We start from the raw sequence: 15,113 nt of genomic DNA on the forward strand, positions 1-15,113 counted from the left end.
TCGTTTACAACTTTTCTACAACCTTTAAACAAGAAATATTAACAGTGTCTTCACACAGACTTTGGGCCTGTGACTGGTAGGCCTGCACATATATGTACAAAAACCTGAATCTGTAAGTAACTTGTAAATAAAGCTGTGTAAAGTAGTGGAGTGAAAGTAGAATAAAATAGAAACTTTCTTAGATCTCTACTTAAGTACAGAAAATGAGTAAATGTGTGAAGTTAAGTTACTTTCCACCACTGAAAATCACTACATCTTTATTATGCTGTGTAAATCACCCTCAGGTTGGCAGGGGGCGCGCTTTGCCACTCTGCGCGGTCACGGTGGTTGCCATGGCGCTGAATAGAAACCACAGACGGCAAACTGAACGGCAAAGATGGACTCGCGATTGAAATGACCCATTTTCACCTGAGAGCCTCAAGTCCGAATAGTTGAAGCGACTTTAATTGTTATAGTTAGATCTAGATTGACTGGAGTTCCCCTCCATTACCGTGGTTTTTCAGCCAGGTGGTATGAAGGCCCACAGCAGGGATGTCGGAGTGTTTGTCCGGATCAGACCAACCGCCAACTTCGCTCAAGGCCTCATTGAATGTCTTCCTGATGGGAAGGTAAACTCAATTTTAATTCAACTATCATTAAAATTAATTTAAATCGACGTGAGAAGCTATAAGATAGCTAAGCTAGTCGGTATGGAAGTGAAATTCCAGCTAAGTAAAAGTTAGGTTATTTCGAGGTGATTGAAATTAGAAGCGGCCGTTTGTTTTGTTTGCAGTTTGAAAATGAACCCTCATGCCATCGATGCTCAATATACGCGGTTTTTTCATCATTTGCAAGTGTGTGACTGGTGAAAACTTGTTACACTTATTGTTATTAAATAAATAAATGCACTTCACCAGAGGCATCCCACACGAAGTTATGTAAAGTACAAAAAAAACTTGAACCTACAGTAGATGGCTTTACCCGGAAGTCAACAAATCAGTCCAATCCAAATCTTTCTAAATATTGGCTAAACGTTTTAAACTCACCTCTTTTTCATGGCACAGTTTCACTAGTCATGGGAAATAAAATGCACAGGTTCAATTATTGCAGTAATAATGGCTGCAATACAGGTGTCTAGTTCATTATGTATGCCATGACACCTCTGCTTTTTCAAGTCAATATGTCTAAACATCAGATTTTCACCATATATGCTGCATACTACTAGAGCTGATACAAGTACAGTAGTCAATGGACAATTAACTCTTAATTTTTTTAATTTCTTAATTATTTAGTTTAATTTTTTAAGCAAGGTACCACTGGTTCCTGTTTGTAAAATGTTTGCCTTTTTTAGTCCATTATGATCATAGATTAAATATATTTTGAACTGTTAATTGTTAACTTCACATTTCTTAGGCCAAGCAATTAATGGACTAATTTAGAAAATAATTGACATTAAATTACGCATTTTTCCTTCAGCGTATTACTGATCTGTATACAGATACCTAGTAGAGATATAGATAGATGAATAGATTGATAGTTATTAAATTATCAAATTGCCAAAATGTTTTGACTTTCATCTTATGTAAGTGTTCAGACTACACTCCATTTATATCTTTATATAACAGAGGTGTTGACATCTTTTCCAGGTTTTCCAAATTTATAGCCTAACCTCTTATTAGAATTGAGCATATCGCAAAAATGAAGGTGAGGCAGTGTTTTTCTTTCCATTTCAAACTGCATCACATTTCAGAAACTCCATCAATAAATAGTCCTGAAAGCTAACACAACATGCCAGACACCTTGTAGTTTAATTTCAATTAATGCAGAAGTTTTTTGTGCTTTAAAATAATGTATTTGTCTAGTAGTGTACACTCATAATTTGTTTTGTGTCTTGGCCTTCAGACAGTGAACATCTATCATAGAAAAGACTCCAGGAAGCTCCAGGAATCCAAAAAAGGGCGGCTGAGCTCCTGGTCATTCCGGCTGGAAAGAGTTCTGCAGGATGTGTCCCAGGAGGAAGTGTATACCCAAGTCTGTCGACCGGTGGTACAGGGAACACTGGACGGCTATAATGGTAGATATTTTATCTGCATAACACCAACATTTTGTAGCCAAGTATTAGTAGCAGATAAAGGAATCCAAATTCATGTCCAATCTGTTATTTTTCTGTGGTGTTGTCACCAGTATAAGGGCCCTAAGTCCCTTCATGACATTGCTTGAAGTGACTAGTTTTGGAGATTGTCCTGATTTAGCTTCCAGTAAATTAGTGAATATTCTTGTTTACTGTCTTTTTACTGTCTTCTGTTGTGTATCTGCCAGGTACTGTGATGTGCTTTGGGCAGACAGGTGCAGGAAAAACCTACACCATGACAGGATCCACAGAATCGTACAAGCAGAGAGGAATCATTCCGCGGGCCCTTCAGGAGGTAACTGTCATCTTTACCTCTAAAACACTTCAATAAAACATTTTTTGAATCTCTAACATGGTATTCAGGTGTTTAAGGAGGTGGAGAAGAGGACAGAGCATTCCTTTTCAGTGCACCTTTCTTACCTGGAGATCTACAACGAGACCCTGGTGGACCTGCTGGCACCGCTACAGGGCTCACCTCACCCGTCTTCTCGGGGCATGGTGGTGATGGAAGAGCCAGGCAGAGGGGTTTTCATCAGAGGTCTTTCTCTTCACCCAGTTCACAGAGAAGAAGAGGCACTCAACCTGTTGTTTGAGGTATGTCACTACTTGTGTCTCAGTACTGACGAAGATTTTTCCTCAGGGCCAAAAATATTAAATTTGGTCATTGTTAAGTTTAAATAAATTATTGAATAAATTAGTGAAAAGAATTCTGAATTTATCTCCTGCATTAACTTCATCAAACGAACGCGCGAGTTTACTTGAAACGAGAAAGGACAGTAAACTCAACAATATATTTAAAATATGTTAACGCTTCAGCATGAATCCGAGATCCAACTTGCTTTATGTCAACAGTCCAGGCTGGTGGTGTAATGGTGTGGGGAATGTGTTCTTGGCACACTTGGTCTCCCTAATACCAATCATTCACTGTTTGAATACCACAGCCTATCTGAGTATTGTTGCTGACTGTGTGCAACCCTTAATGACCACAATTTACCCATCCTCTAATAGCTACTCCCAGCACTATAGTGCACCATGTCAAGCAAAACTAGTCTCAAACTGGAACAGGATAATGAGTTCTGTGTGCTTCACTGGCCTCCCAACTCAACTTTGGGATGTTGTAGAACGGGAGATTTGGAGCATGAACGTACAGCTGACAAAACCGCAGAAATGAGGTGATGCAATCATGTCAACATGGACTGGAATTTCAAAGAAATGTTTCCAACATCTTGTGGAATCCACACCATGAAGAATTGAGGCTGTTTTGAGTACAAAGGGAGGCCCTGCCTATGGATGAATAAATTGAAACTTGAGCCTTGATAAAGCTGATGTCTTTACTCAGGGCGAGATGAATCGCATTATTGGATCTCATGCCCTGAACAGGAACTCCTCCAGGTCCCACTGTATCTTCACTGTGCATCTAGAGGTGAGTCCAGTTGCCTGCATAGTTTACTATATTGTTATCTGTCATTTTGATAGTCAGACCTGCCCTTTTTTCTGCAAACCTTGTTCTGTAGTTAGCCATTATTTTAAGCACGACAAATGTCTTTCCTGATCAGTCTCACTCCAGGACTTTTTCTGATGCTAAGTACGTCACCTCCAAGCTGAATCTGGTGGATTTAGCTGGGTCTGAGAGGCTGGGAAAGACTGGCGTGAGTTTGGGAATGTCTTAACACTTGTTATAGTTGCTTCTATTTCACATTTGCCCAGTTATATATTATGAGGTCTTTTGATCCACTGGAGAAAGTGAAGACAAGAGAATGTCTTTCTGTATGATTTGCCATATAACTTAACCCTTTTCCCTCTCTTCATTTCATCTTCCTGTTCTTGCAGTCAGAGGGTCAGATGTTAAAAGAAGCCACATACATCAACAAGTCCTTGTCGTTCCTGGAGCAGGCCATCCTGGCTATGGTAGATCGTCGCAGAGACCACGTTCCCTTCAGACAGACCAAACTCACGCATGTCCTTAAAGATTCACTGGGTGAGACAGGCCCTCAGTTTTTAACAATACTGGTACACGATACTTGGTAGTACAGGAAGTCCTTTGCTGTATAGTAAGACAAAATGTATTTGTCTGTTTCTGCAGGAGGGAACTGCAACACTGTGCTTGTGGCCAACATCTACGGTGAGGCTGCACACATAGAAGAAACAGTAAGGAGTGGAATATATGATATAAAAAAAAACATCTCCTTTTATTGTACATGTTGTCATTTCACCTCTGGATGATAATTTATATTCTTTGCAGCTCTCTACTCTGCGTTTTGCGAGCAGAATGAAATGTGTCAGGACTGACCCTGCAATTAATGAACACATAGATCCAGCTGTGAGTTCACATGATATTTCACATGACTACTATGGGAGGTTACATATATATTTAAAATAATTATTATTTTTGTTTACAGCCTATTGTGCTGTGCTACCTTTGTCTGTCATCAGACAAACACAGTGATCTTAAATTCTCTGTTGTGATCAGCTTCAGATCAAGAAACTTGAGAAGGAGGTACAGATGCTTAAAGAGGAACTGTCGATCTACAATACGCTTGTGAGTAGAGCCAATATGAAAATGATTCAAGGTGTAGTTCATGTTCCATTATTCATTCAAATTGTAAGCAAATTCTAAACCTCCCATGACATTTCTTTTTTTAATTTAAAAAATGCTGTAATTCAGCCTGTTTTTTAAAGTATGTAATTCATTTTCAAAAAATAAGCTTAATGAAGCTAAAAAGTTTAATAAGGAATTGAAAAGGGCCACCATTTTCGTTTTCCTTGCTGCATAAATTAGCATTTTCTAAACTTGTATTAGCAGTCTTGACTACAAACTACGAGTGTGGTGAGCATTTTGTCATGGAGATCGTGGTGGGTCAAGGCAATCATAGTGCCTCATGTTACACATTATAATCAGAAACACATTTCAGCTGGTTCGAATTAGAATTTAAATGTCTGCCATTCATCTTTCACCAGGTGAGGAGGCCGAGCATCACCTACGAGCCATTGTCTGAAGCCCAGCTGGCTGAGATCAACAGCCAGGTTCAGAGGTACCTAGATGGAAGCCTAAAGGAAATCAGTGTGAGAACAAAACAAAGAACCTAGTTCTTAATACTCATACCAAAGTTTAACTTGGAGTTGTCCTTTAAAGACTTTGCATTTCTCTCTGTGTGACATCAAATTACAGATCATAAGTATCAGGCAGGTCCAAGCAGTCTTTGCGCAGTTTAAGCTTGCTGTTCAGTGAGTATCATCTAACTTCTGAAACGTCAACTTTTTGCTAATGCTAAGTTACTAAGCACGTCTATATTTGTATGTGTGCAGGGAACAGGAACAGAAGGTGAAGGCTCAGCTATGCCAGACCTACAACTTGGTGGAGAAAGACCAAAGTGCTAACACATCCGCTATCAAGGTCAGTCAACATCTGATTCATGGTTATGGGCTTCTCATGGAAATTAGCAGTTGTAACTGTATTTGTCCGTTGTGCCAGTGGTAAGCCTGTTAAGTGAACATACTATGACTGAGCTTTGATTGGATGGTGCTTTGTTCACTCTTTAGGAGTGGGATACCAGAAGCGGTACTGAGGATTTGGAGGCTGGCAACTTTGGGGTATCTGCTCAGCCACAGAAACAGAATCAGCGTCCAAGTTCGACCAAATCCAAAATTAAGAAGTCCAGGGACAAACAGAGGCAAGTGGACATTTTAGACTGAAACCAGTAAATTGTGCTAATATTCATTGTCTTTATTATTTTCATAACAGAGCAAATATTTTCAGTTTCCGCTTGAGACAAATTTTTGGTGCGAACATGTACATTTCTGTGAAATCAAAACTCTTAATTGAAATTGAATTGACAGCGACAAGGCATTTAATGCACTTTAAAAACCCTTAGTACCCAACTGCAGCAGATATTGCACTCAAATCTGAACAGACATGATGACTTAGACTTTTGAGGACAGCATTATCTCTGAGGCTTAATTAAAAGACTCTGTAGCAACATTACACTTCCTGTTTATATCTCCGAAAAGCATAATATAGCTCTCTTTTTTGTTTAAGTCAGATAGCACGTCTCATGAAGTAGTTCTGAAAGACCATAAACTAGCTCTTAAAATGCCCCATTGACATGGGCAGACATTGCCTCAGAAAGCTACTGTTCTGGACTTTTCTCTGTGTTTACACCAGACCATTAAACAAATGACAAAAACACATTAGACAGAACTTAACAGTTGATTGAATAAATAATACCCTCCTAGGTCCAGTTATATTGATCTAATTAGATCAATATCTAATTGGGACTAAAATTGATTGATTGTAGTGACTGGACTTTGTTTAATGCATTAGTTTGGTTTTCCTAATGGCACATTCATTGTGATTATTCAGCCAAGGCAAGAAGCAGAGAGAGGGGAGTCCAGTTTCAAGGAAGCGTATGGAGAGTGCCTCCAAATCAAAGCTGAATTCCATCCAGATGCCTGAGAGAGAAATGGAGTCACAAGAGCTGGACACTGAGAGCCAGGACACAGTGGAATCACAGCCGCCTGCCAATGAACCCTTTCTCCCAGAGTAAGTAGATGTATGAATGAATATGGTAATATCTGTGAAATGTTTAGCTCTGATATCATTGGTAGTCCTATAAATGGAATGAGCACATTTATAACCTTGCTACTCAAAGGTTTGCTGTTTAGGCCCAGGTCTCACCCACCCAAAGCAGAAGCATTTGAGGATTTTAAGGTGGGACAAGGCAGCAAGATCAACTGCATCCTTAAGGAGAACAAGGCTGTGCTGTTGGAACGCCACAGTCTTCTTCATCAGCTCACTGAGGAGGTCAACGCTGTGAAGAGAGAGATCGACTGCACAACGGCTACCATACAACAGCACAAACAGATGGGAGAAACCCAAGGTACCTCCCACGCAGCGAAGTGGCATATGCTTTGATTTGTCCTTAGCTGCTCTCAATGGTCCTGTTGAATTGAATCTGGACTTCCTTAATGTGATGTTTCTGTTGAAACATTTTCTAAAGTGTGCACAACTGGGACGGCAGTTATAGAGAGAGGTTGCTTTCTTTGACAAGACAGATCTGATTTATTATTATTGATTTAAGATTTTAGGTTCACTGTTAATTTCCAATAAGAGGGTATGCTACAGTGTGTGCTGAGTACACTTTAACAGTTTCCAAAATAAAGATGCACGAAAATATGTGACTAAATCTCAATTTCGCAGACACTTCTCACATTATAACACAAATAAATGCTCAAATAAGATGAATATTCTATCTTTTGAAACTGTTTGCACAGAGCTTGTTTACAGTATATTGATGGACCTACCGAAAACACTGTAATATTGAAGAAGTTAATACATTTTTGTGTGTTTTTGTATGAAGGTCAGTATTTGGTTATGGAGGAGGCGCCAGATGCCACTTTACTGCTGCAGCTCAGAGAGCTGAAGGCCCTGTACCGGCAGAGGTATGAGGCCCTGCGTAACATCAACGCAGAGGTCAACTACTGTCAACACCTCGTGGATCAGTGCAGGGTGCGCCTGCTCTCTGGTCAGTTCTTAAGTCTTTTGTTTATGCTGCCACCCTAAAGGAGCATCAAGTTTTCAAAGCTTAAACATTTCTGGTAGATTAAAAGACAGTCAAAGTAATTCCCCATGTGTGTCCCAGAATTTGAAACCTGGTATAAGAAGACTTTCTTGTTACCTGAGGTGGAGCTGGACATATCTATGGATAAGACCCTTGCAGTGAGTCTGTTTTGCTCAATGTACAATACCCAGTTAAGTGTAGTCATTATGTATATTGATGTATATTGTAAATACAAGATAAGAACTTTCTGCATTGTTTTCTATAAAGCAAACCAAAGGAAAAAATGTCTGAAATTGACTTAATGAGCTACAGTGGAAGCCAGCACAAGTACATCATTAGACTAACATTAGACTAAAGTTGTTACTAAAATGTGGTAATGAGTTTTTATATGCTCCACTGATGTCCTTAGAGGGAGGATAACCAGCAGCTACAGTTTGAGCGTGTTAGCCCCAGTGCTGAGTCCTTCTACACTGCTCGCGGCAGGATGCTGAAAAGGGTGAGTATCTTCCTTCTTAAGTATGCCCAAATTTTTTTTTTTCTAAATATGAAGTGAATGGAGATATTGTTACTTATAATCTGTTCATGCCAGCTATTAATTTCTCCACCAACCAGTTAAAAGGCAGGAAATGATATGAGCACTAAATCTGTTAAAACTCAAGTTTTGATTTCTTTCCCTACAGAGGAACTCGACTGCAGGGTCTGGACAGAGAAGACTTCTTCCATTTCTACCTGTTAGTTAAGTGAGTTGCATGTACCAACTGTTAGTTAAGTGAGTTTTATATACTTAATGAACTCCATGAGATCCACATGTGCTAATTGTGAAGTGTAATTTACCTTTCAGTGCACCAAATTCTCATTCCCTTTGTGTTTTTTTCTACATTTAAATCACTGCATTTTAGATTGTATAACATTTACACGTCAATCGGCACAAAAGACACTACACAGTGAATCAGCTTCTTAAATGAAAAGTAAAATTTATTATTCCTGAACCACAAAATAGACTTCTTTGGTTGTACAAATTCACTAGTTACAGTCTTGTATGAGCTCTAACCCTTGACCCTAGGACTTCTGACCCTTTCCCTTCAACCTATTTGCAAGTAAAAGCCCCCAAACAGAACTCAAGACAAAAGAAATAACACAAAAACTTGAAACACTGCATTAATAATGTAGTGAAACCCACCTGAAAAAAATTAACTACTGTAAGTTAAAAAAAGAGATATCAGCCATTGCAAATGTTATCAAACAAACTGAATTTCAGTCAGTGAGCACAACATGGAAAGCTATAATTAGAAGACCCTACATTAAATTAACACAAATGCTACTATGCTGTGATTCTGCAAAAATACCTGTCAGATACCTAAACTGACAGTATGTCAAGCAGTGAGCTGAATGTCTGAATGAGATCAATATCTTGAGAGGGATTTTTAATCGGTTCTGCGTCTCACAGCTCTCCCATTAACAAACCAATATACATGCAGAGAGCATCCCCATACCAAGCCTGTCCAAACCCAGATATGTCAGCAGTCCAGACACTCGCTTGGTCTAGGTCAAGACTGGCTCAGTTTCAAACCCAAAGTTTGCTTTTTCAGTATTTGTACATTATTCACACAATAATAAATGATTTTTCAGTGGCATCAGATTTAAATTAACCATAGACAGAAAAATAAAACACCTGCTACCTTCACGTCACTCTGGAATACCTCCAGATAATGCAAGGATAGAAATGAATGATTCACATTGATAAAATAAAAAACAATACCCTAAACAAGACAGGGTAAGTACCGTTAATTAGTAAATGATACTAAATATGCATGTTCCCAAACTTTGATATTTAATATTCTGAACTTTTGAGTATCTGTTAAACTGCCTGCTCAAGTGTGGTCATACGCTTTACAGGGGGAATGTAACACAGAATAAACAGTGGAGTCCAGAAGTCCACTTTCAAAAAAGTGGTCTCAGACTTTGGGATCCGACTGTATATGTGGACAGATGGTCTTTAGACCTCTGCTGAGATAAGAACCAGCAAAGTTTTGGTATGGCCCATTACTGTGTTCAGATGCTGATGTGCGACAGCTAGGTTTTGTCCAAGCAATCTAACTTGTAGATATGCTTGCCTCAAAAAGCCCCAGGTAAATTCAAAGGTGTTTATAAAGTAGATTTGATAATAAAGTAATATGCAATTCATTAGTTCAAAGCTTTGTCTTCATTACTTGTAACTGTATCAATGAAAAATTTTTAATGGTAGATTATGATACATCTCAGTCATCCGCTTGATCCCAAGAGGACTGGATGGGTTAAAACAGTGTAAAATAGAAGGCCTTCAATTTGAGTAAAACGATAAAAACAATAAATTAAGATATATACGTTCTTAAAAAGCTGATCAGTGGCAGTGCAAAAACGATATGTAGTTTTTTTTTTTGTTTTTTTTTTAAAAAGCTCTCCACAATTTGTGACTGTGAAGGTAGCAGGATGTTCCCTCCTCAATTAATATATACACTCCTGTCCCCCTGACATTTTACAATCTATTCACTGACAGCCTAAAAATATCATTCAAGAAGTTAGTATAGCTATGACCCATTTCTTTTCTCTTCCAGTACTTTTAAAAAAAATAATAAAAACAACAAAATCATTGGAGCATGAAAAATAAAAAACAAAACTAAAAACTTCGGTCACCTTTTGTTAAAATAGATCAGCTTCTACTAGGCAAACAGAATGTGGAACCAAAAAAAAGTGTCTGTAAGTAGCAATCCTAGCTAACCACACTTTCTTGCCCTTGCGGGAACGTTGAGCACTTGCCAACTCACCCACAGACTGTGAAGGCAAGACTGGCACGCAGGATATAAGTGACTGTGTATGTGTGGCAACTATCAGCTTTGTAGTCTCTGCAGTGGTTATATATGGGAGAGTAAATCTCGCTCTACTGACACTGTGTGTAGTGTTTAGTGACTCTGCACCTCCTGTGGATGCACCCATGTGTTTGCCAGTGTTCCACAGCATATGTAAATGTGTGTGTTCGGGTTCTTCTCTCAGAGTGAGGTGTTACGTGGGCACGGCGGTTTCCAGGCTGCGGCGACCCTGCCTCAGTTTGCGTTTGTTGCTGTACAAGGCCATCTCCTCCAGGGCTGAGGTGGCAGGCAGTGAGGTGGGAACCTCGGCCTCGGGGTTTGCAGTGGGCCCTAGGCAACAACAAAATGGACAGAACAACTTCTATCACAATTTTACTCGCAACCTGCTGCGGTTAAGCTTCTTTTCACTTGATATTCAATCCACAACACCAGCAGTGGAGAGGAAAAAAGATTAAGGCATCTGCACAGAAAATTCCTGCGCAACATTCAACTGTTGAGAAAGTAGATGGATCCCTTAAACCTGCGAGAAAAGCCCAACATTTAAATCAGCAGCTGGGAACAAGCAGGACCCAAAAGTGTTGAGCAGAAAAGTAAAGCACCTAGTGACTGCATGTTTAAACCTGACACCTGACTCTTCATTCAAACTCACAACAACACTTGATGCCATTTAAGTCACTTACTAGAACCAGTTTTAAACCCTTTGTTAAAAAGTTTGTTTACATGCACATGAGATGAGAGAAAGCATCTCTGTGCCAGCAGAGTGGGTGGATGAAAGCAGAGCAGTATAGCAGTGCATTGTCATATTTAAATAACTCCATCCATCCAAAGTCAGCCAAATGGATTCTACCACAGAGAAACCCCTTGAAATCTGTTACCTCAAAAAAGTCTGTCCTCGAAAAATAAAACACACCATCACTTAATCAGTTAGACTTGTGTCCAAAATGAAGTCGAGGTAGGTGAGACTTCTGGTTACTGACCTGTTGCAAATATTTGCTGATTCAAGCTGTATTTGTGTAATTACTCCAGGTGCTTGTAACTACAGTTTAAACAATTTAATGTGAATGCAGTATTTTGGTCACCTGGTTTGTTGTGTGCATGTAAACATACCTAGAGCTCCCTATAATCACTGGTTTCATTCAAGCTTTAAACAAAATCATGCGCGCTCTGGATCAAGGTTAGTATGAGATTATTAGCTTAGACACAACAAATTCCTCTTCCACCTCAGTCTCAACATCAGTTGCTGCTTGATATCTGCTGGGCATCAGTGGGTGAAGCATACCTGATAAATACACCTGTCTTAATACCTGAACGCACAGCTATGCCAGTTTGCCACACAACAAGCAGGTTAGAGTATAAATCCAAAAACTAACAAACACACTCTCCCCACACATTCCATACATACTCAGCCATTTAAACAGACAGAGCCACAAACACATGCACACAGGATCCTACCAATAGGAGCTGCTTATCCCAGGTAGTCACCTGAATCAAAGGGGATAGAAGAAATTGAGGTAATGAATGCATTACTGATTGTCCGTGCACATTTTTCTCATTTGTCCCTTTCACAAGGCTTGTTTTTCCTGTTTTTCTACAAACTGAATGGCTCCAGTACTCACCTGGGTTGCTGGAGCCATCATCGATGAACTGCATGTCGTCGGCTGTGTCAGGGGACTGGAAGAAAAGAAAAGACTGAATAACTGAGCAGCAGGGGTGTTTTGATAACCTGTGTCCCTAGGGAAGCCATCACCATGTCAGTAGTGGAGCTGGCAGCAAGGGAGACGGTGAGGCGATGTACCAGCCATTCACTGGTTTGGCTGGCAGCACTGAAGCTCCCTATCTGTCAGAGCCACAGAAAACAGAGCACTTCTACTCAACTATTCCCCCAGGAGAGACTGGCATGTTAAAAGAGAGGGAGGTTAAGTTAGGTCATCAGTTCCGGGGTTTGTTGTGTAGTGTAGGCACATCCACAAAGAGACAGCAAACAGTACAGCACCAACAATGCACCAATGTCACCAATGCACAATAGAAAACCAAGCAGCTTGTTAAGATGTTGTCACCTGTATTTTTATATACCAACACTAGTAATGTTATTTGGTTAGATTTGACTTACTGTCCCTTGTCATCACTGTCTAGAAGCTGTTTTTTCTACATAACAAACGGTCACCTTACTAACACCAATACACAGGATAGGTTCAGCCTTTTTTCAAGTCTTTCTCGATACAGTACTCACATGATGTACACTGGCAGAGTTATTAGTCACTGTATTCATTCCTTCCGTTCATATTGCAACTCCATTGTAAGAGACAAAGTAAGGGACAAAATCCATTCCATTTACTGATCCACAGTTTTGTGCACAGTGCATTCTTCCCTTAGCTGAAGCCAATATTAGCAGTCTGATATACATAACATAGTAGTGAGGGTGATGTACCAGATGGACCTCTGCAAAGCTTGTCGCTGAGAGGACAAAACATGTGAACATGTAAAAACAAATCCAAAGTCCACATCTGTCAAGTGGTGTTTTCCCAAAGTTAGGATCTTTTAAGCACAAAATTCCCTCTGTTTCACCTGTTTCCTCACTGAGTGGCAGGAGAGGGACAGCCACACAGAGAGGGAACTACATTCTGAGGCTGCAACTAATGATTGTTTTCATTATCAATTTATCACTTCAATGTTTTTTCTATACATTTTTTTTCTATTCTGTTACAATTTCAAAATTAACGTTTAGTTATAGTAATAAGTAATAAAACAAAAATGTATAATGAGAAACCGCAACCATCTGTCATATTAACCAACTAATTGTTGCACTTACTTACATCTTCTTTATAGAGAATAGGCACTTAACTTGACCCACACTCCTCATTAGCTTCAATGGCTCTGAGACTGGATTTTGCCCATATTTCTTATACTGGAGTTGTTCTCTGAAGGGTCTATGTCATTGCCAGTATGAACCAGAGGAATGATTACAGTGACAATGACTCTTTCAATATGCATACAGGCATGTGAGCACTGTATTAAAATAGATCTGAAAAAACCTGATCCTTTAAACAGTACTTTTGTCAGGTCTTGTGCAGGAATCTCAAACAGAATGCAAACATTTACATCTCAATAACACCCACCAGAGGGAGGATCTGAACACAAACAAAGGTCACTGCGAACAACCAAACAAGAGCCCCACACTCAGGAGCGCAGACTGACACTATGACAGACAACCACAGATACCTGACCACAAAAAAAATAAAAAATAAAGGGACCACTTCCAGACAAGCTCTGCTTACTCTCCAGCACCATTCCAGGATTCCCCTGCTTCCCCTCCCATCTCTTCCTCCACACAAGCAGGAAGAAATGAACTATTTCACACAAACCTACCCAAAACTATTGGAAGTGCAGGAGGAAAGCCTTCAGCAGATCAGTGTTTCAACAGCCAGAGCATGAGAAGAAAACTTACAGAGGACATGTTATTCCTCTGTTTAATGTGCGATCCATGCGTGGAACAAGACAGCTGATGGATGTGAATGTGAGAGTGGATGAGATGCAGAGTTTGTGGCCATTTTCCCCCGGAACCAATTCTGGTTAGTGGGATCAAAACCATGTCTGCATCTCTGCAGCTGGTGAGTGTTATTGTCTGTGATCGATTAGTTAGCTGAGAGATAGATGGGTATGATGGTCACTGCTAAACGTGTGAGTGGTAAGGGGGAGACCAGGGAGAGGGGAGGCAGAACGAGAGGGAGGGAGACCCAGGTCTGATTTTGTTTGTCATTATTTAATTTTAAGTAAGTGTCTCTCTTCATTGTGAAAGTGAGAGTTAGTGAGTCACACTGCTATAATAGTGCAGAGCAGGGAGTACTGATCGATCACTGAGCCACAACCCAGACTGCAGTTGCACTGATGCCTCTTGATTAAGAGAAACTAGAGGGGAGAGGCAGCAGGGAAAGCCACGGGGAAGGGAGGAGGGGGGGCCCGGAGCTCGGCATGCAGCCAATACCTGGATGTCGTATACGGGTTTGGAAGAAGGAATGGCAGCAAACTGTCGGTAGTCAAACTTCTTTGACGACAGGGACTAGAAGGATAGTAAACAGGGATGAGCAGAGGTCAAGGGAGAGGAAAAGAGAAATATGAGGACAGAGAGGAAGGAAGAGGGTGGGACAAAGAAAAGAACGTAAGAGAAAAAAAGGGTGAGAGGAGAAATGTCGAAAGACAGGAGAGGGAGAGAGGATTGAGGAAATGGAGAAGGGAGGGGTAGGAGGGAGAGAGGCTGATGGGTGATTCAGACAGCCAGCCGTGGCATATGGTGGGAGAGCAGTGCGTGTTCTCAGCCCTGATGGCTGGAGTGACAATGAGCAAGACGATGGATTAATGTCAATGTGTTTTGAAGAAAATCTACTTTCGCCTTTTCCAGCTTGTAAACAAACAGCATTATTTGTTGCATCTCTCAAATAAAGCTCCTTAGATTAAACTGCAAGGTCATTTTTACAGATTTGTTAAAATATTTGATGATTCAAGCTCTCCACGTCCATAACAAAGGATACACTAAACCATTCACACTGAGACAAAGGCCAGCGAGAAAATAAGTCACGATGTGGAAATTAAAAAGAGGTAAAA

The 15,113-nt window shown here is 40.2% G+C and overlaps 2 protein-coding genes across 25 annotated transcripts in view; one reads left to right on the top strand and one right to left on the bottom strand.

The window, feature by feature from the left end:
• Positions 1-299: 299 nt before the first annotated feature.
• Positions 300-9,067, top strand: kif9 (kinesin family member 9). Its single transcript, XM_071484844.1, has 20 exons — positions 300-608; positions 1,882-2,053; positions 2,299-2,405; positions 2,474-2,704; positions 3,450-3,533; positions 3,667-3,759; positions 3,941-4,088; positions 4,194-4,258; positions 4,353-4,430; positions 4,581-4,649; positions 5,069-5,173; positions 5,280-5,335; positions 5,417-5,504; positions 5,651-5,781; positions 6,471-6,650; positions 6,773-6,987; positions 7,468-7,632; positions 7,750-7,826; positions 8,078-8,164; positions 8,349-9,067. Exons 1-20 carry the CDS (start codon positions 513-515, stop codon positions 8,406-8,408), a joined length of 2,307 nt encoding a protein of 768 aa, XP_071340945.1. The 5' UTR covers positions 300-512; the 3' UTR covers positions 8,409-9,067.
• scrib (scribble planar cell polarity protein) overlaps positions 8,618-15,113 on the bottom strand; it is a 65,922-nt gene continuing 59,426 nt past the window's right edge. For 17 of the 24 annotated variants that reach the window (XM_071484830.1, XM_071484819.1, XM_071484829.1 and 14 more), the window contains 3 exons: positions 14,497-14,571; positions 12,131-12,185; positions 8,618-10,844 (listed from right to left, as the gene is read on the bottom strand). In XM_071484830.1, the coding sequence (XP_071340931.1) occupies positions 10,708-10,844; positions 12,131-12,185; positions 14,497-14,571 (267 nt within the window). In that variant the 3' untranslated portion in view covers positions 8,618-10,707. Of the gene's footprint in view, positions 10,845-11,966; positions 11,997-12,130; positions 12,186-14,496; positions 14,572-15,113 lie in introns of all 24 variants that reach the window. The other 7 variants (XM_071484824.1, XM_071484833.1, XM_071484837.1 and 4 more) reach the window with 3 other exon arrangements.

The sequence above is a fragment of the Trachinotus anak genome, unplaced genomic scaffold (assembly GCF_046630095.1).
Source record: "Trachinotus anak isolate AG129_WGS33_773 ecotype Australia unplaced genomic scaffold, CSIRO_AGI_Tana_v1 ptg000009l, whole genome shotgun sequence".
In the NCBI taxonomy this organism is placed as follows: Eukaryota; Metazoa; Chordata; class Actinopteri; order Carangiformes; family Carangidae; genus Trachinotus; species Trachinotus anak.

What these genes read in the sequence shown, in the direction of transcription:
- kif9 (XM_071484844.1), top strand. Translation starts at nt 513, where the DNA reads ATGAAGGCCCACAGCAGGGATGTCGGAGTGTTTGTCCGGATCAGACCA. An exon ending in CACTCAACCTGTTGTTTGAG is followed by an intron (nt 2,705 to 3,449) that starts GTATGTCACTAC and finishes GTCTTTACTCAG; the next exon opens with GGCGAGATGAATCGCATTAT. An exon ending in ATGAACACATAGATCCAGCT is followed by an intron (nt 4,431 to 4,580) that starts GTGAGTTCACAT and finishes TGTTGTGATCAG; the next exon opens with CTTCAGATCAAGAAACTTGA.